Source organism: Gopherus flavomarginatus, chromosome 6 (genome assembly GCF_025201925.1).
Source record: "Gopherus flavomarginatus isolate rGopFla2 chromosome 6, rGopFla2.mat.asm, whole genome shotgun sequence".
In the NCBI taxonomy this organism is placed as follows: Eukaryota; Metazoa; Chordata; order Testudines; family Testudinidae; genus Gopherus; species Gopherus flavomarginatus.
The window spans coordinates 133,858,684-133,886,118 of NC_066622.1; the positions used below are offsets into that span (position 1 = coordinate 133,858,684).

Below are 27,435 nucleotides of genomic sequence, written 5' to 3' on the forward strand. Positions count from 1 at the left end.
TCCCACACCTGAGACATTATTTTTAGGTGACAAAATCTGATGAACTGTCCCAGACTGAGGAGTCATTATAGGAGGTTTTGGAACAAATTGATTAATTAAACAGTAATAAATTACCAGGACCAGATGGTATTCACCCAAGAGTACTGAAGAAATTCGAAATTGCAGAACTACTAACTGTGGTATGTAACCTATCATTTAAATCAGCTTCTATACCAGATGATGGGAGGATAGCTAATATGACACCAATTTTTTAAAAAGGCTTCAGAGATTATCAGGAAAATTACGGGCCAGTAAGCATAACTTCAGTGTCATGCAAATTGGTTGACATTATAATAAAGAACAAAATTATCAGGCACATAGACAAATATGAATTGTTGAGGAAGAGTCAACATTTTTTTAAAGGGAAATCATGCCTCACCAATCTACTAGAATTCTTTAAGGGAGTCAACAAACATATGGACAAGGGTGATCCAGTAGACATAATGTACTTAGACCTTCAGAAAGCCTTTGACAAGGTCCCTCATCAAAGTCTCTTATGCAAAGTAAGCTATTACAGGATAAGAGAGAAGGTCCTCTCATGGATCAGTAACTGGTTAAAAGACAAGAAACAAAGGGTAGGAATAAATGATCAGCATTTAGTATGGAGAGAGGTAAATAGTGATAGCAGCAAAGAGTAAATAGTGATGTCCCCCAGTTATCTTTACTGGAACCAGAAAAATGCCAGATGAAATTCAATGTTGATAAATGCAAAGTAATGCTCATTGGAAAACATAATCCTAACTATACTGTCAAAATTATGGAGTTTAAATTAACTGTTCCCATTCAAGAAAGATCTTGGAGTCATTGTGGAGAGTTCTCTGAAAACATCCACTCAATGTGCAGCAGCAGTCAAAAAAGCGAACAGTGTTAGGAACCATTAGGAAAGCGATAGATAACACTGGTCTACAATTTTTGAGAAGTCGTCTGCTTCAGAGCTAAAATGTGCTATTTATTATGTATTTTGATGCGCTGAATTCAAATATGACAATTAAAACAACTGATTGGCTACTGTTTCTAAGATATTTAAGTTTTTATATTTTATGTCTATGTATATTGTGTAGATAGTAGAGTTTTAATCATAAATTGTAAACCTAGGTCTTTTCATGTGTTTATGGTTGCTTTACATGATAATATTTCACCTGTCTTGTTTATGTAACACTTTAAAAATCAGCAAAAGGGTTATATCAATAAAATTTATTAGGAAACAAAAGGCAAAAAACTATTATGTACATAGTTTAGTCCTATTCAGTGTCTACTCGGCGCTTCTTGGCTTGTCTCTTGTATTCATTAAATGGAGCATCTCTTGTCACTGTCCAGCAATAGTCTGCAAGCATTGATGGGCTCCATTTGCCCTGATAGCCTGCCAGGAGATTCCACTGCTGTAGTCTAGAGCCCAACAGCTCTGCCTTACTCTTGGGTAGTTCCAAATCCCTGACAAGGTCATTCAGTTCACCTTGTGTTATGAGGTGTGGTTCAGAGGAGGAGGATGGGAGAAAATGTGGGTCCTGTGCCATTGATGGTTCAGGACCAGAAGTTTCATCCTCTTCCTCTTCCTCATCTGACTCAAGTGAGAATGATTCTGATGCATCAGGAACCGGCAATCCTTCTACGTGGGTACTGGGCGTATAGCTGATGGAATGTTTGGATAATGCACAGTCCACTTTTTCTTCTTTGACACGCCTTTCCCAACTGGAGGCACCATGCAGAAGTAACAATTGCTGGTATGATCTGTTGGCTCTCTCCAAATCATTGGCACTGCAAAAGGCATAGATTTCCTTTTCCTGTTCAACCACTGGCGCAGATTTTTTGCACAAGTGTTGCAGCATATGTGTGGGGCCCACTTCTTGTCCTGACCTCCAATTTTGCAGCCAAAATAAAGGTGATAGGCTTTCTTAACCATAGTGGTTATACTGCGCTTTTGTGATGCAAAAGTCACTTCACCACAAACATAGCAGAAGTTACCTGCACTGTTCACACAACAGGAGCTGCTAACAGGGAGTTTTGCAAGGGAGTTCTCCAGGTGAAGGAGGAGCACATACAGCATCTGTGGGAGCAGAGCGGACAGGGAGCTGCAGACGGGAATTTGAGAGTTTGACAGAGGGAGGCTTACAATGGTGAGGAGGACCCGCAACACCTGTGCCAGCACTGCTTCTGTCTCCTCCACCTGCGCCTGTAGCCAGACAGAGCACCAAAGCATGGATGCTTTTACCCAGATTCTGGTGTGGGCTTGCAAAGACTGTAATTTGCAATTTCCACTTCCTGATATCCAGGCTGGGGGTGGCATCCAATGTGAAAGGTGCCTACTGGTGGAATCTCTCAGGCAGCAGGTGGGAGAGCTACAGGAGGAGGTGGCTAGGCTGAGGAACATCCATATCCATGAGCAATTCTTGGATAGTATCCATGTGGAGACAGCTAACGTAGCTGTCCCAGTTGACAGGACTACTGACACACCAGTGGAGGAGGAGATGCCTCAGGGTGTATCTGACACACCAGTGGAGGAGGAGGCTCAGGGTGGACACAGCCAGCTGGTTACTTCTAGCAGCAGGCAGTGCTCCACCCCTGCTGCAAACCCTCCTGCTGTGGTAAAAGATAACTGTTATGCTCTTCTTGATACAGGAGAGAGGGAATCACCCCCAACAGTTAAGGAGGGGAAGCCTCGTACCCCCAAGGCTGGGAGGTCTGCTGCCACCACTGATAAGAAATGTAGGGTAGTGGTGGTTGGAGACTCTCTGCTGAGGGGGACGGAGACACCCATCTGTCGCCCTGACCGTTCATCCCGGGAGGTATGCTGCCTGCCAAGGGCCCGTATCCGAGATGTTACAGAGGCATTGTCGAGGATTATCCGGCCTTCTGACTACTACCCCATGCTACTCATCCATGTGGGCACAAATGATACTGCGAGGTGTGACACTGAGCAGATCAAGAGTGACTACAGGGCTCTGGGAGTACGGGTTAAGGAGTTTGGAGCGCAGGTGGTATTCTCTTCGATTCTTCCTGTTGAAGGTAGGGGCCCGGGCAGAGACAGATGCATTGTGGAGGTGAATGCCTGGCTGCGAGGATGGTGTCGCCAGGAGGGCTTTGGCTTCCTTGATCACGGGATGCTATTCGAGGAAGGACTGCTAGGCACAGATGGCGTTCACCTTTCGAAGAGGGGAAAGGCCTTATTTGCGCACAGACTGGCTAACCTAGTAAGGAGGGCTTTAAACTAGGTTTGACGAGGACAGGTGAGCAAACCCCACAGGCAAGTGGGGAACAAGACCTGGGAGATGGGTTGGAAACAGGAAGGAGCACGGGCTATAATGGCAGTGAGGAAGGAGGGTCAGGGCAAAGCTGGGAGGCAAGATCAAACCAGTATCTTAGATGCCTATATACAAATGCAAGAAGTATGGGTAATAAGCAGGAAGAACTGGAAGTGCTAATAAATAAATACAACTATGACATTGTTGGCATTACTGAAACTTGGTGGGATAATACACACGACTGGAATGTTGGTGTGGATGAGTATAGTTTGCTCAGGAAGGATAGACAGGGGAAAAAGGGAGGAGGTGTTGCCTTATATATTAAAAATGTACACACTTGGACTGAGGTGGAGATGGACATAGGAGACGGAAGTGTTGAGAGTCTCTGGGTTAGGCTAAAAGGGGTAAAAAACACGGGTGATGTCATGCTGGGAGTCTACTACAGGCCACCTAATCAGGTGGAAGAGGTGGATGAGGCTTTTTTCAAACAACTAACAAAATCATCCAAAGCCCAAGATTTGGTTGTGATGGGGGACTTCAACTATCCAGATATATGTTGGGAAAATAACAATGCGGGGCACAGACTCTCCAATAAGTTCCTGGACTGCATTGCAGACAACTTTTTATTTCAGAAAGTTGAAAAAGCTACTAGGGGGGAAGCTGTTCTAGACTTGATTTTAACAAATAGGGAGGAACTTGTTGAGAATTTGAAAGTAGAAGGAAGCTTGGGTGAAAGTGATCATGAAATCATAGAGTTTGCAATTCTAAGGAAGGGTAGAAGGGAGTACAGCAGAATAGAGACAATGGATTTCAGGAAGGCAGATTTTGGTAAGCTCAGAGAGCTGATAGGTAAGGTCCCATGGGAATCAAGACTGAGGGGAAAAACAACTGAGGAGAGTTGGCAGTTTTTCAAAGGGACACTATTAAGGGCCCAAAAGCAAGCTATTCCGATGGTTAGGAAAGATAGAAAATGTGGCAAAAGACCACCTTGGCTTAACCACGAGATCTTGCGTGACCTACAAAATAAAAAGGTGTCATATAAAAAATGGAAACTAGGTCAGATTACAAAGGATGAATATAGGCAAATAACACAGGAATGCAGAGGCAAGATTAGAAAGGCAAAGGCACAAAATGAACTCAAACTAGCTATGGGAATAAGGGGAAACAAGAAGACTTTTTATCAATACATTAGAAGCAAGAGGAAGACCAAGGACAGGGTAGGCCCACTGCTCAGTGAGGAGGGGGAAACAGTAACGGGAGACTTGGAAATGGCAGAGATGCTTAATGACTTCTTTGTTTCGGTCTTCACTGAGAAGTCTGAAGGAATGTCTAATATAGTGAATGCTTACAGGAAGAGGGTAGGTTTAGAAGATAAAATAAAAAAAGAGCAAGTAAAAAATCACTTAGAAAAGTTAGATGCCTGCAAGTCACCAGGGCCTGATGAAATGCATCCTAGAATACTCAAGGAGTTAATAGAAGAGGTATCTGAGCCTCTAGCTATTATCTTTGGGAAATCATGGGAGACGGGGGAGATTCCAGAAGACTCGAAGGGGGGCAAATATAGTGCCCATCTATAAAAAGGGAAATAAAAACAACCCAGGAAACTACAGACCAGTTAGTTTAACTTCTGTGCCAGGGAAGATAATGGAGCAGGTAATTAAAGAAATCATCTGCAAACACTTGGAAGGTGATAAGGTGATTGGGAATAGCAAGCATGGATTTGTAAAGAACAAATTATGTCAAACTAATCTCATAGCGTTCTTTGATAGGATAACGAGCCTTGTGGATAAGGGAGAAGCAGTGGATGTGATATACCTAGACTTTAGTAAGATATTTGATACGGTCTCGCATGATATTCTTATAGATAAACTAGGAAAGTACAATTTAGATGGGGCTACTATAAGGTGGGTGCATAACTGGCTGGATAACCGTACTCAGAGAGTAGTTGTTAATGGCTCCCAATCCTGCTGGAAAGGTATAACAAGTGGGGTTCCGCAGGGGTCTGTTTTGGGACCGGTTCTGTTCAATATCTTCATCAACGATTTAGATGTTGGCATAGAAAGTACGCTTATTAAGTTTGCGGACGATACCAAACTGGGAGGGATTGCAACTGCTTTGGAGGACAGGGTCAAAATTCAAAATGATCTGGACAAATTGGAGAAATGGTCTGAGGTAAACAGGATGAAGTTCAATAAAGATAAATGCAAAGTGCTCCACCTAGGAAGGAACAATCAGTTTCACACATACAGAATGGGAAAAGACTGTCTAGGAAGGAGTATGGCAGAAAGAGATCTAGGGGTCGTAGTAGACCACAAGCTTAATATGAGTCAACAGTGTGATACTGTTGCAAAAAAAGCAAATGTGATTCTGGGATGCAGTAACAGGTGTGTTGTAAACAAGACACGAGAAGTCATTCTTCCGCTTTACTCTGCGCTGGTCAGGCCTCAGCTGGAGTATTGTGTCCAGTTCTGGGCACCGCATTTCAAGAAAGATGTGGAGAAATTGGAGAGGGTCCAGAGAAGAGCAACAAGAATGATTAAAGGTCTTGAGAACATGACCTATGAAGGAAGGCTGAAGGAATTGGGTTTGTTTAGTTTGGAAAAGAGAAGACTGAGAGGGGACATGATAGCAGTTTTCAGATATCTAAAAGGGTGTCATCAGGAGGAGGGAGAAACCTTGTTCACCTTAGCCTCCAATGATAGAACAAGAAGCATTGGGCTTAAACTGCAGCAAGGGAGATTTAGGTTGGACATTAGGAAAAAGTTTCTAATTGTCAGGGTAGTTAAACACTGGAATAGATTGCCTAGGGAAGTTGTGGAATCTCCATCTCTGGAGATATTTAAGAATAGGTTAGATAAATGTCTATTAGGGATGGTCTAGACAATATTTGGTCCTGCCATGAGGGCAGGGGACTGGACTTGATGACCTCTCAAGGTCCCTTCCAGTCCTAGAGTCTATGAATCTATAAGTACGAGGCATCTCTGCTCACTTTGGCTAAACAGAAATGTGTCCCTTTGCAAAATCAAATACTGACAAATAAGAGAGCATGACACTGTATGATTTCTAGAGCTGATATAGGGCAATTTGTTCAGCAGAGTGATGTAAGCTTCCTTATGATTGCATCATCCATGACTTCTAGGAATAACATGATGCAATTCATATCATGTATGACGCAATACCATCTTCAGATTGCACCATTCATTGTTTTGCCTAAAAAGCAAGTACTGTCCAAACCCAGTCATAGATTTATTCATAGATCCAGTCAAAGATGTATTTTAGTCATTTCTGGTTTAAATTGAGATCCCTTCCCTTTATAACTCACTTATCCTCCGCCATTCCCAAGTCAAGGGTCATATATACGGACCCAATAGCATATCTTGAAAACTAGAGCCAATCAACAATTTTAAGCATCATTTTCATTCTCAGTGACCCAGAATTAGTAAAGTTGGACTACATTTATTTCAGAAGCATTTTGGCTGTAGAGCAGTGTAACAAGGCAGAAAGTATCATAATGTATCTATATAAATCATAGTATGCCCACATCTTGAATACTTTGTGCCGATCTGGTCACCCCAACTCAAAAAAAGATATATTGGAATTGGAAAAGGTACAGAAAAGGGAAAACTAAAATGAGTGGGAGTATGGAACAGCTTCTATATGAGGAGAGATTAAAAAGACAGATTTTTCATCTTGCAAAAGAAACAACTAAAAGAGGATGTGATAGAGCTCTATAAAATCATGACTGGTATAGAGAAAGTGAATAAGGAAATATTTACTCCTTCACACAAAAACTAGTGGTGACCAAATGAAATTAATAGGCAACAGGTTTAAAATAAATAAAAGGAAGCTCTTCTTCACACAACGCACAGTCAACCTGTGGAACTCTTTGCCAAAAGATGTTGTGAAGGCAAAAACTATAACAGGGTTCAAAAAAGAACTAGATAAGTTCATGGAGGATAGGACCATCAATGACTATTAGCCAGGATGGGCAAGGGTGCAACACCATGTGGACACATGGACTGAGGGCTTGTCTCCACTACCTGGGAGATCCAGCAGGGATCAATTTAGCATGTCTAGTGAAAACCCAGTAGACTGATGGCACAGCGCTCTCCAGTCAATCCCAGTACTTCAGCTCTCCAAGAAGAGCAAGGGAAGTCAACCGGAGAGCATATCTTGTTGACTCAGCATTGTGAAGACACCAGGGTAAGAAGACCTAAACTACATTGATTCCAGCTAAGTTATTCACATAGCTGGAGTAGAGTAATTTAGGTTGACTTACCCTGGTAATGAAAACAAGCCCTGAGTGTGCCTAGCATCTGTTTGCCAGAAGCCGGGAGTAGACGACAAGTGATAGATCACTTGATGATTGTCTGTTCTGTTCTTTCCCTCTGAAGCACCTGGCATTGCCCACTGTCAGACAGGATACTGGGCTAAATGGACCATTGGACTGACCCAGTATGGCCGTTCTTATGTTCTTGAATAGTGTACAGTAAATAAGGTCCGGGGCTGGGGTGACCAGATGTCCCGATTTTATAGGGACACTCTCGATTTTGGGGTCTTTTTCTTATTTAAGCTCTTATTACACCCCACCCACAGTCCTGATTTTTCACACTTGCTGTCTGGTCACCCTATCTGAGGCACACATTGAACAAAGAGGATGAGAAAAAAATATTGAATAGCTGTTCATTCAGTGAGCACCCCCATCCTGTGCATTGAATGAGGCAAAGGTCCTGTGGAAAAATAGTATGTGATCATGTTAATAAAGATTATCATAATGCATTTGCACAAGCAGGCTGAATTAAGGTTGTACCAACAACCTTATTTCTGGCTTTTCCTAATTACTGAGGGCTTCCCTTTGCAACCATAAATGTTCTTTTAATGTAATTCTGTGTATGTTCCTGCAAACACACACACTTTCTCTCTCTCCTCTCTCTCTCTCTCCAAAATCTCTTGGTATATGTATAGAGAGAGACAAAGTGTGCGTGTAACATTTTGGGGTCTGATAGGATGGGACTGTGGGACCCAGACATTTACCAGGGCAGGAGAGAGGTTCTCTTCTCCTCTACTGCCCCAGTGCTGTGGGTTACTTTGCTCTAAAAGCTTAGTATCACTCTTTCTCACACTGGAGTTCTGTTTTAAGGATCACTTTGGGACAACCCTCATTTTGACCATCACAGCTGAATAATTTCTACGGGTGAAATTTCCCAGGTGCAGAGTGCTGTGCAAGGGCTATGTGCCACTTAAATCCTCAGGACGGAGCCAAGAGCAACACTATACAACAACTTCAGACAAGAGCTGTGTCCAATTGAAACTGCAAGGAGCATTCAAGGAGGCCGAATATAGTTACCTTAGTGGAATCCAGCCAGAACGCTCGGATTATCATCCCCACGTTTAGTAGGATGCAGTGGAATATTAAATGGCCCCGAGTAAACAGGACCTCAGATTTATTCACTTTATGTGAACAATATCTATGGTTGGTTTGTTTTTTACTTTTTCATTGGTTGTGCAACCACAGACCAGTAAGCCTCACTTCAGTACTGGGAAAATTAGTTGAAACTATCGTAAAGAACAATATTGCCAGACACATAGATGAACATAATTTGTTGGGAAATAGTCAACATCATTTTTGTAAAGGGAAATCATGCCTCACCAATCTACTAGAATTCTTTGAGAAGGTCAACAAGCTTGCGGACAGAGGAGATCCCATGGATATAGTGTATTTAGGTTTTCAGAAAGCCCTTGCACAAGGTCCCTCACCAAAGGCTCTTAAGCAAAATAAGCTGTCATAGGATAAGAGGGAGGGTCCTCTCATGGACTGATAATGGGATAAAAGATAGGAAACAAAGGGTAGGAATAAGTGGCCAGTTTTCAGAATGGACAGAGGTAAATAGTGGTGTCCCCAAGGGGTCTGTACTGGGACCAGTCCTATTTAACATATTCATAAACAATCTTGAAAAAGGAGTAAACAGTGAGGTGGCAAAATTTGCAGATGATACAAAACTACTCAAGATAGTTAAGTCCCAGACAGTCTGCGAAGAGCTACAAAAGGATCTCTGGCAACAAAATGGCAGATGAAATGTAATGTTGATAAATGCAAAGTAATGCACATTGGAAAACATAATACTAACTATGTATATACAATGATGGGGTCCAAATTAGCTGTTATCACACAAGAAAATGATCTTGGCGTTATTGTGGAGAATTCTCTGAAATCATCCAGTCAGTGTGCAGCACAGTCAAAAAAGTGAACAGAATGTTGGGAATAATTAAGAAAAGAATAGATAATAAGACAGAAAATATATTCCCTCTATTTAAATCCATGGTATGCCCACATCTTGAATACTGCAAGCAGATGTGGTCACCCCATCTCAAAAAAGATATATTGGAGTTGGGAAAGGTTCAGAAAAGGTTAAAAAATTATTAGGAGTATAGAATGGCTTCTATATGAGGAGAGATTAATAAGACTGGGACTTTTCATCTTGGAAAAGAGGTGACTAAAGGGGTGTATGAAAAGGTCTATAAAATCATGAGTGATATAGAGAAAGTTAATAAGGAAGTGTTATTTACTCCTTCTCATAATAGAAGAACAAGGGGCCACCAAATGAAATTAATAGGTAGCAGGTTTAAAACAAACACAAAAAAGTATTTTTTTCACACAACACACTGTCAACCTCTGGAACTCCTTGCCAGAGGGTGTTGTGAAGGACAATACTATAATGGGGTTCAAAAGTGAGCTAGATAGATTCATGGAGGATAGGTTCATCAAGGCTATTAGCCAGGATGGGCAGGAATGGTGTCCCTAGCCTCTGTTTGCCAGAAGCTGGGATTGGGTGACAGGGCATGGTTCACTTGATGATATCCTGTCTGTTCATTCCCTTTGGAGTACCTGCCATTGGCCACTCTCAGAGGACACGATACTGGGCTTGATGGATCTTTTGTCTGACCCAATATGGCCGTTCTTATGGTCCTAGTGACCAATTTGGGGAGGATGGAAGTTTGGGGTTAAGGTGTCACATTAACTTGCGTCCCAATCCTGCACTGAGAGCTGTGTAAATAGTGCCCAGTCAGGGAGTATAGAATGACTGAAGCCAAAGGGGGACCTCTCAGGGGCAGGGATCCACCTTCACAGCTCTCAGTGCAGGACTGGGAGTAAATGGCAACAAAATTAAAATCTGCCTTAGTGTAGCAGGGTGGACCACTGCTCTGGCCCTGAAATGGTTAAAACAGCCCTGGATAAGGGCTGGGGCTGGAGAAAGCAGCCTTTTAGGCTGGGCTGATTGGGGCAAGTGGCGGCAGCTGGGGCCACACCCCAAACTGAGCAACAGGCCCTTATATAAGGCAGAGTAGCCAGGAGCACAGACAGTCTCCCTCTGCCTGTAGAGGGAGAAGGGCCTGGCTGCCGAGAAACCAGACAAGGTACCTAGCGTGGAGCAGGGCTGGGGAAAGGCAGTGGAACTGGGGAGCTCCTGCCTTGAAAGCCTCAGGCTGCGGCCTAGGATTAGGCCACGAGGTACTGGGGTTGCAGGGTGCAGCCCAGGGGTAGGCCAAGGCAGCAGGTCCAAACCCCTTTGCCGATGATGAGAGGCTAATACTGCAGTCTGCCCCAGGGCGTGGGGCTAGCTAATGACTGGGCAGTTGCCAAGACACTGAGGCAAAGTGGGGATAGAGGGGGGGTTCCCAGGAGGGGGAAACCCTAAAGAGGAAGGGGTCACTGCCGGGGGGGGCAGAACCCCACGTAAAAGGGGCACCGGGGTCCAGGGAGGGACACGGGGCCAGTGGATGAGAACAAGGCGGATCACCAGCCTGCAGAGGGCGCTCCGAGCTGGAATTTGAGCTAATTCCCGAAGCAACCAGCAGGAGGCGCCGCGGGGGTGAGTCGCGCCCGGTTACACTTAGAGCGAGAAAGGATGCCAGAGACCACGAATTAAGGAGGTGCCCAGAAACCACAGTGATGGAATAAAATAGAACAGATGAGACAATAGAAAAACAGATGTTATTTCAATAATAATAAACAACAATCAGTATTTCTAAAATATTATTATTACTTAGTTATTGGTTGTGTATGCCTTCCAGCCAAGGATCTCAAAAGAGCTTTACAACCATTAATAAATTTAATCTCCAAGGTTTAATTTACAAAAAAAAAATAGATTAAAGCATTCATTAATATAACATAATAACAAAAACAAAGCAATTTAAGGAGTACTAAAAATATGTCCATATTTTAAGAGAGAGTTCGAATAACTGCACTGCTTTGTCTTTACACAGCAGCTTGCATATGAGGATCTCAATGCATTTTACAAACTCTAAAGAATTAAGGCTACCAACATCCTGGTCAGAAAGAGACGTTAATCTCCTGTTTCTAGAGGGTCAAACTGAGGCAGAAAGAGTGATGGTCCAGATCCAAAAGGGATTTAGGCACCTAACTTGCCCAAGCTCACAAAGCAGGAGGCTGAGATGAGAACTCAGGAGTCTTGGATTCCTTCCTCCAGCTACTACTTTACAATGACATTGCCAAAGAGCCTCAGGGCCTCGTTCCTCAAACATACGAGACCAGGTTTACACTAAATCATTAGGTGAACTCAGCGATATGAAAAATCCACACCCCTGAGCGACATAGTTAAGCCAACCTAACCCCGGTGGACACAGTGCTAGGTTGCCAGAAATTTTTCTCCATTGACCTACCTAACGCCTCTCAGTTTAATGTAGCCATAGCCGATGTAACTCTTGTTAGGAGAGCAATTTCAAAGGGACCTACTCAGTAAAGCAAGTCGTATGCTTAAGTGTTTGTGGGGTTGGGCCTTAAGAGGCCAACACTTGAAGAAAGAAGGATGTTCTTGTGGTTAAGGCTCAACACACTTGAGTTTAATTCCCAGCTCTGCCACAGACTCTTTATGTGACCTGCGGGGCATCACTTCGTTTCTCTTTACTCAGTTCCCTGTCTGTAAAGGGAGGGTAACACCGCTTCCTTCCTTCCTTCTCAATCTTGGGGCTTGTCTTAACAAAGAATTAGTGCGAGGCAAGCTGGGGTGTAAAACTACCCTGCACCAGCCTGTCATGCACTACCCGGCCGGGTAAACCTTGCTGCCGCGAACTAAAGCTTCCATGGCGTACTTTGATCCAACTGCGTTGAGACGGGAGTAGGGCAATACGCACTGGGGAACTTTTAGTGTATGGCAACAGGATCCATTCAGACAATGCACAAGCGGACCCTGATCACAATCAGGGCTTCTAGGAGCCAACCTTATAATGATAAAGGATGGTGTTGCACAGAGCTGACCGTATTAAAGCTACAATTTCAAACCTACAACAAAGGACAGACTCTCCCCACTGGAGGCTCTTACCGGATATGTACTTTTTTCAGAGCACTACCGCACAAAGGAACGTTCCAAGGAGAGTAATGGGTGCAGCAAAGAAGTGCACAGAGGGAGGACGACAACTCAGTTTGGATCCTAGGTAATGTAACCTTCCTTCCGTGGTGGCTACACAGCCACAGGCCATTCAGTAAATAGATTTCACTGGGCCAAAGGAAAAGATTAGAAATAAAAGACAGTGAAAGAAATGGTCCTATTATTCCTTCCCTGTGGCTCTAACTTATCCATTGTCTTGCTGTTATAAATACACTCTCTTCGAGATCACAATGGTGCGTGTCAGTTCACGGCGCACACAGGTTTATCACAGTGTCAATATAAAAAGGAAAAAAGGGTCCAAAGAAACCTTCCATCTGCCAAATGGCTTTAGAACTCTGCAGAGCTCAGCTCCCCACCTACTGCTCGGGAGGCAAACGTCAGAAAAACGAACAAATCATAAATGACTAATGGGCTTGCTGGCAAGGGATGGCAGCAAACCTCGGGCTAGGTTAGTGAGCATGGAGCCCATGTTTGGAACCACAGCCTTGGCATCCTATCAACCAGCTAGGACGCTGGGGCAAGGGGAGAGGAAATGAGGCAGCCTATGGAATTTCCATTGGAGACCGAGTGGGGGAACAAAGCCAAGATTCAGAAGCAAAAGCATGATGTTATTGTTTATTATTTGTATGGCAGCGATCCAGTCAGCGATCCAGAACCCCACTGCGCTAGGGGCTGTACACGCACCAACAGAAAGACAGGGCCTGCTCCAAAGAGCTTATGATGCAAGAATGTAATGAGCAATAATACTGAGGTCCAGCTCTCCATCATTTAAGGTCTCCTGCCACTGCTGAAAGAGGAGAGTTGTTAGCCCTGGACAAATCCCAGTTGGCCACCTATTTATTCCACCTCCTTAAATTTCTCTTTCTGAAGTTATCACGCACAGTAACAGTATTCTGCCTCACTGATTACCCTAACCTGCTGTATTCAATGTTGCTGTGTGCTAGCTGTTAAAAACCATACCTTATTCCACCCGAGAGGCTGCATTTCAGTGGTGGGTTTAAAAAAAAAATAGCCTACTCGCTTTTAGCCTGTGATAACTTTCTGGGCTTCTGTCTTCCTCAATACAAGTGAACATTTAGGGGTCTGATAGGATGGGGCTGTGGGACCCAGACATTTACCAGGGCAGGAGAGAGGTTCTCTTCTCCTCTACTGCCCCAGTGCTGTGGGTTACTTTGCTCTACGAGCTTAGAATCACTCTCTCTCACACTGGAGTTCTGTTTTAAGGATCACTTTGGGACAACCCTCATTTTGATCATCACAGCTGAATAATTTCTACAGGTGAAATTCCCCAGGTGCAGAGTGCTGTGCAAGGGCTATGTGCCACTTAAATCCTCAGGACGGAGCCAAGAGCAACACTATACAACAACTTCAGACAAGAGCTGTGTCCAACTGAAACTGCAAGGAGCATCCAAGGAGGCCGAATATAGTTACCTTAGTGGAATCCAGCCAGAACACTAGGATTATCACCCCCACTTTTAGTAGGGTGCAGTGGAATATTAAATGGCCCCGAGTAAACAGGACCTCAGATTTATTCACTTTATGTGAACAATATCTATGGTTGGTTTGTTTTTTACTTTTTCATTTCTCCCTCTATCCAATCTCATCTGAAGCCCAAGGCTCAACGCGGGTGGAAAATTTTCCACCTCAGCTTTTTCAGTGGAAAACTGGGTTTTCACCTAAAGGAAATCTCTCAGGAGAACGGTCCGCTTTCCAGGGGAAATGTTATTTTGCTGAAAAAAGGAAAACTTGAAAACCCAAAGTATTTTGATTCAAAATGGCACCAGGGTGCCTTATGGGAGTTGTAGTTCAGGTACCTTTTTTTGCGTGCTGGGTTTTGTGGACAGACTATCTCCCATAATGCACCACAATGCACCAAGAGGGTGAAAGCCAAGAGCTGAATGATCGCTCCAGTGCCAGTCAGTAAGGATGCCTATTAGAAGTTACATTTCCACACAGCCCCTGGGGATTCACTAGCTACAACCCAAGCAATTTGTTGAAATGTTCCTTGCCGTCCATCCCTCCTTCTATTCCCATCCACATAACAACTGAGTTTGAATCCCTCCATTCCTTCCTTGTGCGTGTTCTCGCTTAGACATAAATGCGTCTCAATATTCAGCCTTACAACAGTCTCTACCACTAGGTGTAGATCCCCACACAAGGAAAGTCCCTGCAAGCTGCCAAAAATGCCTGATTAAAAAAACCCAGCAAAAACAAACTCAAGTCGGATTTTTATTTGGAAACAGATCATTGAATTCTAAACTCCACAACAATTCTTCCCCAGCATAGACCAATTCATTTTGCTGCCTTCACCACTCCCCATTCATTTCTACTTTCCAACCACGATTGCTCCAGCCACAAACCCCCTGCAGCCCAGCCCTTGATTCTGCCACACACATCCATGCACATGAAAGAGCGGCTGGCATAAAGTGATGGAACTCCACTGAAGTCATCAGAGCTATTGCAGTTTATTCCAGCTAAGAGTCTGGCCCTGTCTCTGGCTCAGATGCAACAGTGTCAAGATCTGTAACACAGCTAGCAATGCACAGGGAAAAAATTTTATTAGAAAGCGCAAACAACTGTAACTCCTGTTCCCACACTGCAGTAAGTATCAGCCTATAATAACGTGTAACTACAGCCCAGAATGCATCACACACAAACAAGATCAACAGAAAACTGCCAATCCTGCTGCCCATCAGAGAATACCTGCAGAGCACCCAGCAACCTTTTGCCATATCCCTACGGATGGATCCATGGAACAGAAAATCCAAGGAAGGTAATGCCTATTTGGAGGAAAACCTTTGCTTTTTCACAGTGCTAGCCTGTTTTTCCTTTGAATCATATTCATCTGCAGCAAAGGCTTCTGTAAGATGATTCTTGAGTCTCTCAGAAAATTATCGGAGAGTCATAAGGCCCATTTCAACCTGTACGTAATTGATGCTGAGCCAGATGCCTGCTATTGTGGGCTCTCACGCAAATAACTGGGTGGGTGTATGCATTGGAGTGAAGGATGCGTCCTAGAATACGCTCTGCTAATTACAGCCTCTTAACGGGGGTGGAAATCTCACAGCAACAGGCACTTTGGCTTCCCATCATTACTGGAAATAATAATTATGTAAGAAAACCAAAACTACTGAGGACTTCACAGCTGTCCATGGGCTGTGCATCACGACCGCCTGGAACTCCATGGTGACAAAGGGCTCAGATCTCATTGCAAATGCACAGAACCCGACCACTCGAGCAAACGGAGAAATCGTCCGAGTTCCTCCCAATACGGGGACTATAATACAACAGTCAAGCAGTTCTGACTCCAGCCAGGAGAGGGCAGCAGTTCATGAATATCAGGCAATTGCTGATATCATTTCTCAGCTTCAAAGCAGGATGAAAATATGTCTCAATCCATCCCCACAACTCCTCTAAACAGGATAAGTAACAGTATTCCTACTTCATAGGTGAGGCAAAGAGAGAGTCATTGCTCAAGGTGGGATTAGAATTCAGTAGCTCCTGGCTTCCAGGCCTGTGCTCAGACCACTACCTCTAGGCTCTAGTTTTATTTAATACGTGCTGTCTGCCTGTCTGTGATGCTACTACACAATCGTAGGGTGTATTTTTCCAAATACCCATTTCCGTTTCTAGAAAACATCCCCTCAAAATACTGCCGCATCCCACTCCTTTGAAGTGCGAGACGTAGCAGCAAGCAGCTCTGCCGTCTAGTAGACAGAGCAGGAAACTCATGGATTCTAACCTGATTGCTAATGACTGAGTGTAGAGACTTGGGCAAGTCACTTAACCCCTCTGGTGCCTTCAGTTACCGATCTGTAAAACAAGACTGTCCTAAATTTACAGATTGGAAAACTGAGGCAGAGTCTACTGTATGCTTACCTGAGAGCAGCCAAGATCACACACTCAGATGAGCGTACAATAGACAATGCTGTAAGGTGGCAGTGGATCCAAGGCCTTGTGGAAATCACTTAACCGCTCTGTACCTACGTTTAGGCATCTGTGAATACAATGTAGGTATACAATTGCAGAGGGCTCCATTTAGAGATTAACAACAGACAAATGAATATAGAGTATCTTCCTCTACTTAGAAACACCTTGATACAGCAATCACTGGAGCAGCAAATGTAGAGTGTTTAAACCAGGGGTCAGGAACCTTTCAGAAGTGGTGTGCCGAGTCTTCGTTCACTCACTCTAGTTTCAGGTGCCACTAATACTTTTAATGTTTTTAGAAGGTCTATCTCTATAAGTCTATAATCTATAACTAAACTATTGTAATATGTAAAGTAAATAAGGTTTTTAAAATGTTTAAGAGGCTTCTTTTAAAATTAAATTAAAATGCAGAGCCCCCCGGACTGGTGGCCAGGACCTGGGCAGTGTGAGTGCCACTGAAAATCAGCTTGCGTGCCGCCTTCGGCACCTGTGCCATAGGTTGCCTACCCCTGGTTTAAACAGTTACAGACCACTGAGCAAACTCCAGTAAGTTAGTTCCCACACTCCTCCAGTAAATTAGGTACAGTAAGGATCACTATTCACCACTTTATCGATGAGGAAAACTGAGGAAGAGAAGCCAAGTCCTAATTCACAGTGACACTGGGAATTATTTGTCACATCCTGAGCCAAGGGCTACTAGTCATTTAGTGGCTACATTTTGAGTCAATGACAGAGCCAGGAATAGGACTCAAATGTTCTAAGATACATAACTGCTTGATCATTCTTCCTTCCACACTACTCCGGCTGGCACCGTCTGTGGTACACTTAGGTTTCTAAATACCTTTGAGGATCATAGCCTAACTCCCAGTGAAATCAGTGGGGGTCAGATGCCTTAATAGCTTGAGGAATTGGGCCTTGCCTACTTGTGTGACCTTGGGCAAGTCCTTTCCCCTCTCTGTGCCTCAGTTTCCCTACCTGCAAAATGGAGATAAAGATATTTACCTACCTTTGAGCTTTACAGATGAAAAATGCTACATGGCTGCAAAGCAGAGTTGGCTGAAATTATCTGATAATTTGAAATTTCTATACTTTTTTTTTTGTGGTGAAAAATAGTCACTTCACAATTGTTCAACCAGTTCTAGAAGAAAATGTTACTCTGAAACAATGCAGACTGCAAAGCAGATAAGAGGCTGAGACAAAGCATTCTCAGTTGGAGATCTCCCTATGGTACAAACTTGCAAAGGACAAGAGGCGAATCCAGAGTCTGACTGTCTTTAGGAAATACTGCAAAACCTTCCTCTTCAGAAAGGCCTTTCCAGCGCAAGAATGACGCTCGCAACATTGGCACTCCCGTCCACCCCAAAAAACCCAGTCAACCGAAAGCCCCTGAAATGAATCAACCTAAACTCAAGGAAATTAATATGCATATAATAAATATATAAATAATTAAAAATTAAAACCTAAATTCCTACCCCAAGCAGATGTTTTACCCTGAAAGGAGAGATATGCCAAGGACCCCATGAAGTTCATTAGAGACTTTGCAATTGGTTTTACATGGAAGGTGCTGAGATGTTATGGTGATGGGTGGCAGGATAAAATCCTAGGATAGACAGATAGATTTTTAAGGGCAGGGAAGACCGTTGCACCATCTGGTCTGATCACCTGGATAGCACAGGCCACAGAGTTCCATCCAATTACTCCTGTACTGAGCCCCATAATTTGTGTTTGACTAACAAATGTTTCCTCACCCCACCCCAAAAAGGCATCCAATCTTAATGGATGGATGGATAGATAGATAGAAAGCATAATTCATTATTGCATGTAAAGATCCTGGAGGTTGAAAGGTGCCATGCAGTTGCAAAGTACTCATAATATTAATCATTACTATGGGAAACAGGGGGCAGCCTGATATTAGGACACCAGCACCTCCTAATGACCTGTCAGCATAATGGCTCTAGGCACTATGGAAGAATGCCACTGAATTCAATAATTTGCCATTATGCTCCCCAAAAGTGGGGACAAGAGCTCTGCTTTAACATAAAAAGGGGGGGGATTCGATCTTCTTGCCTTGTACTTTAGTTAAACCCAGGATAAGTTGCCAATTCAGGAAAATGATGTTTATACACCTGGCATTCAGCTGAATGCATAATTCCTATTTAGCAGTTGAATTTTTAGGCTTCAAAGGAATCTGACAGGTAATTCCCACTCTAGTTCTACATGGCAGCCGAGAAGTGATTATCCTTCTCCCTAGTAAATCAATTAGGAATGGATGGATGTAGCAGGGTTCTCCTCCTCCAAGTAACTGTTAATAGTCTAAGCACTAATGAGCAGACAGCGTTAGCAGCAGTGTGCAAGCTAATCAAATAGACAGAAAGCGTGAGCATCTCTGAGTCTGATCAACAGCCTGGGAGGTTCAAACTCAGGGAGAAACTGATACACACTGTAAAAACATTTCACCTGGGAATAGAGAGAGAGAGAGAGAGAGAGTTCATGTTGCCCTCTTGTGACAGTTAAACAAAGAGGTTGTAAGATTTACATCCAATGCACATGGGGAGTTACTGCCTATAGCTCAAATGGTTAAGGTTGTTTTTCATATTGCAGTAGTGCCTAGTGGCCCCAGTCAGAGACAAGTTCACTATTGTGCTACGTATTGTATGAACATTTAACAACAACAGAAATGCTCCCTGCCCAGAAAAGTTTATAGTCTAAGTATTTGGGGCTGCTTCTTGTAACATGCATTCATCTCTCTCTCATCCTTAGACAACGCAAAGGAGAGGGTGGCTCATGGTGACATGATCCTGGAAAAATGACAAATCCAAGACAACCTAATACAGCAACGGAGATGCTCAAAGCACTTTACAAATTCTGTACATAGAAATCATACTTTGTCTTCCACCAATGTGGAGCCAGTCTGGGGTTGAAACAAGGCAGCTGTTGAACTGTGTGCAGCAACAATGCACGACCATTTAGGATAGGATGCAATTGAAACGGCAAGGAGCGAGTACACCTACTGGATGGTGGGGTAGAACGGTCACCCAAGAAAGGACTACCGGGGTGGCCAATCTGTGGCTCCGGAGCCGCATATGGCTCTTCAGAGGTTAATGTGCAGCTCTTTGTATAGGTGCTGACTCCAAAAGTGGAGCTACAGATGCCAACTTTCCAGTATGCTGTGGGATGCTCACTGCTCAACCCCCTGCTCTGCCTCAGGTCCTGCCACCACTCCACCCCTTCCCCCAAGGCCCCTGCCCCTTCCCCTGAGCCTGCCATGCCCTGCTCCTCCCCCCTAGAGCCTCCTGCACACTGCAAAACAGCTGATTGTGGCAGGCGGGAGGCATGGGGAAGGAGGAGGAGGCGCTGATTGGTAGGGCTGCCGGTGGGTGGGAGACACTGGGGGAAGAGGGGGTAGCCGATAGGGGACTGCTGACGTATTACTGTGGCTCTTTGGTAATGTTAATTGCTAAATTCTGGCTCCTTCTCAGGCTGGCCACTCCTGGACGAAGCTGTAAATCCAGAAGGGTTTCCGAAGTTGTTAGGAAACAGTGTGTATCCCAAGGCTGTGCTTAGGCAATAAGAGAACTCTGATGATTTAATACAGTAGATTCTGCTTAATAGCAACCCCAGTAGTAACTTTTGCTCACTAGCAACATTTTGCCTGCAAATGATCCTGTCCCATGGACTTTGATATTAATGGGATATGGATATTGGCAACAGGCATGCCAGGCTGCCTGTTAACTTTATTAGAAGAGAGGTCCTACCTGTAATCAATTTGCTGGCTCTGAACCTATGCAGCCAGGTACTTCTGTTGCACATCCCAGCTTCCAAACACATTGACCATCTCTTGCTGACAAAGTTAGGGCTCTGGAGGCCCTACATGGCCAGGCGCTAAGCAAACGCAAGTAGCTGAGAAGTTGGGTGTCTCGAGAGCCATTGTTCGGTGCATTAAGAATAGTGATAACATTTCACAGGATCACACGATCAGCACAACCCGGGGCGACAAGCAGTAATGTGATGGCCAGGATGGCTCTTTATATATAAACACTATAGTAAAATTCTGTGCTGCTGCACTCGGTGTCCCACAGGCGGAGCATCCACTGTAAGGACATACAGCACAGCAGGCTAAGATCTAAATTTGCTCTCCTTGTTACAGAGTAACAATTATGGCTGGTTTTGATTGTGCCTTTTTTCATTTTATTTTTCAACATTGTATCAAGCAGAAATTAAATAAACAGTAGCTCAGCTTCTACAATTATTGTTTCTTTCCACAAGTACATGTATGCATGCACCTGAAAACAAAGCCATCCGCTTCCTGGAAACTGCCAGATAATGGCACCATTTTGCTGGGAAACAAGTGGTTGCTAATAAGCAAAGCTGCTAATAAGCAAAGTGTACTGTATCTGCAACCTGATATCTTGCTTCAGATCTTAGGTGGGTGAAGTTGCTCTGGAAACAGAATGAACTGGAATCAGCTCTCCAGCTTGCTTCATAGAGCCATAGCTTTTAAGACCAGAAGAGATCATTATGATCCTCTAGTATGAGCTGTTGTATAACACAAGCCAGAGAATTTCATCCAGTACCAACAGACTGTCTCCATATCAATCCTGTGCACTAGATCTCACCAACCAGTTCAGAATCAACCCTATCTGATGCTTGTGTGGTTTCAGTTACACTCAGTTGAATAAAGTCTCTTAATGAGGCCAGTTGTCATCTTTCTGACTTGCCTTTGGACTCTCAAAAAATGACTCCTTTGAGCACAACAGCTGGGACCTTGTGCGGGCAGCAGTGATAAAGTCTGTACAGCAAAATGCAAACAACTTTGTCCCATTTCACTCAGAACGTTGACCAGGTGAAGATAATTTCCACGAGAATTCAGCCTCTGCTTTGAAAAAAATGAAAAAGCTGCCATATATATATGGGTATGGGAGTTCTGGCTGATTGTTATAGAAATGTGCCGGCCATAAATATTCCAGACAGAGAAATAAACATCAGCCCTGAAACCTCTGTGGCCTGACCAGTGATTGAAAAAACAATAGTAAATAATAATAACAGCAAAATATAACTCTGCAAAGCTATAGAGAGAGACATGATATAGGCAGTTTGAAAATGATCAAACATAATAGTTTCTGAGCCTGCCTAACATGCAATACTGATACAAGCATTTAGCTAGAGCAATCTTGGTCTGACTTCCAGGGGCAGCTAAAAGTGCCAGGCCTCTGCTAGTTCCTTGAACCACCACAATGATGACTTTAAATCAAAAAGCACTCAGTAGTCACGCTCCGTCTGTGGTCTGTGAGTCAGCTGCAGCTCTAATTGCATCATGTGGGAAGCTTGGGCAGAAGGCTTGAAAGCTATGACATCATGTTCTCTCCCACAAGTTCCACTCAAAGCTTGGGTCCCAGCCCACAGCTCCACACGCACACATATCAGCCCTCTGACACGACGTAACCAGCCACAGGTGTCAGTTACAGCTTTTCCTCCAACTCTTTTGCTAAATGAAGGAAACTTAAAAGGAAGCAGCGTGGAATGCAAGGAAGGGATGTCCTTTACCTGGTGTTTCCAATACTAAGTGGCTGATAATAAGGCAAGGAGAGGTGCATTAGTTGAAATCAGCAGAGGCAAGTGTATCAAAAACATTTGTGTGAATTCAGCTTATTTGGAGGTAGAACAGCAACAAGTAAGTTTACCTCCCTTATTTCTCTAACATCAGACTAGACACTTTCTGCATGAGTTTAAGGGCTTGATTCTGATCTGTATTACTGCCATGTAAATCAAGAGTAATTCCTCTGAACTTCACAGTTACACCAGTGTAAATTAGGCCAGATTCATGTCCTTGGGTGCCTCAGGATTCACTGCTGGATTTTGCTTTAGGATCAGAATTCTTTTTCAAATGAAGCAAGCATGGTAATTTTGTTTCTATGGCTACCAGACCAATGGATCTCCCTTACCTTCCTCTTGTTCGTAGGACTGACGTAAAGGTAGCTCAGCACAGTCTTCAGGCCCACTTTGTCATTTAGCTTTTCATAGGTAGTGCCATAGTCCGTTGACCTGCAGGGAAGAAGAGACAAAAAGAAAATAGAAGTTTATTCAAACGTTGGGGAGGAAAAATAGCATCTGAACAGATGCCTGAGGCTGCGCATTCTTGTTCCTAAACCTGAGGTTTCATTCCAGGGAGAGGATGGAAAGGAGAGGAGAAAGACCTTGAGCTCTTTAGGGCAGAGACTATGTCTACATCTACTGCTCCCCGTTCTGCAATGAGAATCACATGGGCAAACCCCTGTGCCCAGGCAGAGTCCCACTGATTCCAGGTGCACTCAGGTGGTTTTCAATGGAGGATCAGGGCTGTTTGTAGGTTCCTAAGAATGATAGCCTGATCCCACGCAGCACTCCGGACACTCCTGTACAACTTGTATTTAAAACAAATAGAACAGATGAGTCCACAGCAAAAACCTTGAACACATTCCCCCCTCCCCAGAGATCAGGATCAAAATCCATATCCACATCGTAGCAACTGAGTTCATGTCTAAATCAAATGTATTCATACTGCCATCTCTAAAACTCTGTCGCCCACATGCTGATCTGTGCCAGGTGTTTTATTTTTCTGCATTAGGTAGAGAGATTCAGGCAGATCCCACAAGAGACAGCAGATGATCTGGGGGCGACACTGCCCATTCGTGACTGGCAAAAAGCACTGCTTCCATCAGAAAGGGGTTTCTGCAGCTTTCTCCTCCTCCCCTCTGAGGGCATTTGGAATCTGTTCCCCTTGTTTGTTGCTTCTCTGTGTTTTCACCCTCCTCCACCCCCACAAAAAACTAATGTCCATGTAGTCTGCTATCCTGTCTCCAACAGTGGACAATTACAGATGCTTCAGGGGAGGATGTAAAATCCTCACTATGCACCTAACTGTGGAAAATTCATGGCCTGGGAAGGAATTGCCTCCTGACACTTTATGGTGATCATGCTCAGTTTATGCCCTGAAGCATGAGGATTGGTGGCCTTGGGATGTTCTCTTGTCCCTTTCCTCCTCCCCCCCTTCCCCTTCATCCTCCTCCTCATATATTTGAATAGAAAATATTCAGAAACGCAATGCACTTGCTAGATGTATGTTCCCTCTGATACCAGCTGTAGGACAGGTGTTCGTTATGATTTCAGTGTCACTGGTTCTGGTTTTGAAGTGTCAGGGGGTGCTGTGATCAGTACTCTGATACCTACGCATTTGCTGCAGGAATGGGCCATGCACCTCTCCCAATGCCAAAGTGAATAGTATTGCTCCCCTAAAGAGAGTATAATAGAGCTGCTACAAATTCCCTGTCAATTGACTGTAAAGTCTGATTGATTCCACAGTCTGTCCTCAGCCTGCCTGTTTTACTGCTTCAGTGTGGATAATGCACCCCGGCATCATACTGAGAGAGTCCAATGTTGGTGTTGTCCACTGCAAAGCATCAAAACAAGATGTCTGGGGCCAGGCTCCAGAATAAATCAGTGGTGGAATCCATACGGTGGGAAGCCCAGTTATTGTTACCAATGGGGCTATGACATCTCATCATGCCTTTGGTCCCAATTTTTGCAGTTGGTCTCATCTTAAAATGAGCTAAACCAACTCCCATGATTTGAACACCCACAGAGCATGAGGTGTTTGGAAGCTTAATCAGATTCCAGTTTGTATGGCTTGAGCTTATCTGTACTAAATCTATCTAGGTATCAATACCCAGATCATCACTGAAGTAGCTGGTTGACTTCTCCCTCTCAAAAAATGTTGAAACTAAAGAGTCTGATGGATAAAACTGAATCATCCAACAGTAATTAGCTCAGCTGTATGGGGCACCCAGAACATGCACATTCACTGGGGCAGGAATCTTCAAACCTATGCTAAATGCTTTGTAATGGAAATAGGATGAACACTGATGTATCTCTTTGGTCTGGCCCCAACCAGCAGTGCTGAAGCTCTGAACAACCAGATCCATGATTATGCAAGGGAAAGATACAATATATCATGTAGTGAAAACCTGATAATGGAAGAAATCCCTAATTTCAATCAGTGTTCAAATAGAATACAAAAAGTAGTTTAATATTCCCACAAAGCCAGTTTGGTTTTGTTCCCATCATCTCCCAAAGAGAGATCTTGTTCCTAAACCTGAGATCTTGTAAAGATGTCCTAATGACCCTTTCTCATTAGCCCATTATCAGTCACTTGACTTGCCCTTTCAAAGAATAGGTAGAGAGGAAGTATGATCGTTATTTCTTTAGCTTTCCTTGGGCTCTCTGTATTTCAGTGACGGACAACTACGGCTTTGCAGAAAGTCTCAAAGGACATCACAGTAATACTCTGAACTTCTATAACATCTTCCGTCAAGAGATCCTGAAGCATTTGACCAGAATTAATCCATTCAGACTCATAAAGTCCCAGTGGCTGCATCGGGAAACATTATCCCCATTTTACAGATGAAGAAACTGAGGCATTGGAGCGGTGAAGGCCAAATGTTTCAAACTAGGGTGTCTAAAGTTACGCATCTAAATGCATATCTAGCCACCTGAATTGAGGGGTGCTGAACCCCTATACGTACCAGCCTTCTTTTCTGGAAACCAACCCAGTTATTTAGGTGCCTAGAACGAGTGAGCTGTCTAACATTGGGCACCCAAGTCTAAACATTTTGGCCCAAATGACTTGCCCAAGATCACGCAGCAAATGGTGAAGCTGGGAATGAAAGGAGAGCGCTGACTCCACCTTTAACCACTTGACTGCACTCTCACAGCTATTAGCTAGTCACCTGTGCAGCCCCAGACTCCATAAGCAATTTAATGAGATCGCATGTACCTATGCTCATTCAGGGTTAGCTTCACCAAGGAGGCCAATGAGCTGCCCACTCAGGATCCCAGTGAACGGATTTTATGAGCCCAGTGCCCTCATAAAATTCATAGGCCTGAATTCCCAGCTCCCTATGCAATGCATGGAAAGAATTAGCAGCAGGAAACTGCCTTAATAACCCTTAATCCAGTTAGGGCACTCCCCTGGCATGTGGGATACCCAGGTTCAATTCCCCACCCCTGATGTGGAGAAGGGATTTGAACTCGTACCTCTCAGGAGACTGCCCTAACCACTGCATTAAACTGAAGTTTATCCAGAGGGCCAGCTCTTCCTCTTCTAGGCAGGGTAGGCGTGCTCCCAGCAAACCGACCAGATCAGGACCCAAAGACTACATAGGCAGGGGAAAGTCTAGTTCGTGAATCCCACTGGGAGTTAAGCACCAAACCACTAGGTGGGGTAAGGACTATGCTGGGTGTGTGCTCAGCTGCTGAACACATCAGGGACATTAACAGTGAAAATTTAGGTGCCTAGAGAATTTAGGCACCTTCAGGGCTAAGAAGCAGCTGAGTGGCGGGAGGGAGGGTATTGTGAATGCTGGACACCTAAGTCCCTTCATGAATCTAGCCCACAGTGGCTTTACTATGATATCTCCATTTCCAACTTCCACGGTTCAGAGACCATCCACTTCAGAGCAGCCAGTGCCCAGAGGTCCACATCCAGAGGTGCTTTTACTGTATACATATCACAAAGGATAGCTGAGCTAATGACCAAAGAGAGTCAGAATGGGCTATATTCCATTGATTTCATTAATGTGGTGCCTTTAAAGGGCCACACAGCAATTAATTTTGTTTACTCCAGTTGTAAGACACAGGAGGTGGAGGAGACAGTGAATCTAGAGGCTCGAGCACAAGCTACTGAGAGTCAGGATTCTTGGGTTCTCAAGTCCTGTGACTCAGTTTACTGATCTGCAAACTGACTATAGCAACAACTAATATCAAAAATACTTAAATATTAGCAATAGCTACCTAAATATTATTCTATACGACAAAGAATTATATTCAGGATTAATTAGTGGATATGTGAAAATAACTGTACTGATAAAAAAAACTTTTGAAGTGATAATTAAGATGACCCATAGAACCTTAAGTGATAATTAAGATGACCTTCTATGGGTCATCTTAATTATCACTTCAAAAATTTTTTTTCTCCTGCTGATGATAGCTCATCTCAATTGGTTAGACGCTTCCTGTTGGTATGTGTTCTTCCACCTTTTCATGTTCTCTGTATGTATAAATATCTCCTGTCTGTGTGTTCCATTCTATGCGTCCGAAAAAGTGAGCTGTAGCTCATGAAAGCTCATGCTGAAATAAATTTGTTAGTCTCTAAGGTGCCACAAGTACTCCCGTTCTTTTTGCGGATACAGACTAACACGGCTGCTACTCTGTACTGATAAAATAAATAATGATGAATAACAATAGTATGATTAGCAATGGTGGAAGTTGTGACGATGAGAGGAAAGACACAGGCTTTCAGTAAAAGGTCGGAAAAGCTCATTCTGCTGTACATTCCCATTCACTAATCTAACAACTAGAGCTTGGGAAGGAATTTTCACATGCTATTTTTTTTTTCTGAGAAAAATTCAGATTCAGTGATATGGGAACGTTTAACAGATATGTGGATATTTTGACACTTTTCATTTTGAAATTAAAAAACATTAAAAAAGAATCAAAACAGCCAGTTTCAACATTTTCCAAAAGAAAATATTTTGATTGTTTTGTTTGAATTGACTTTTGGGTTCAAAATTGCCTTTATTTTTATGTTTTTTAATTAAAAAAAAAAGAATCAAAAGCTCAAAATTTAAAAGAAAAGTTTTGATTTCATCATAACAAAAGATTTGGTTTGACCTGAAATGCAATTTTTTTCAAAAAATTTCAGTTCTATTAATTTAAAAAAATATCATTTTCATTTCAACCCAAAATGATATTTTTAGTAATTGTAAAATTGCAAAATCCGACTCTCC

The 27,435-nt window shown here is 43.5% G+C and overlaps 1 protein-coding gene across 1 annotated transcript in view; it reads right to left on the reverse strand.

Annotated features, from left to right (window-relative positions):
- Positions 1–27,435, reverse strand: part of SORCS3 (sortilin related VPS10 domain containing receptor 3) — a 503,211-nt gene that overhangs the window by 223,369 nt on the left and 252,407 nt on the right. The window contains exon 3 of the mRNA XM_050957974.1: positions 22,558–22,657. Within this exon, the coding sequence (XP_050813931.1) occupies positions 22,558–22,657 (100 nt within the window). The remainder of the gene's footprint in view (positions 1–22,557; positions 22,658–27,435) is intronic.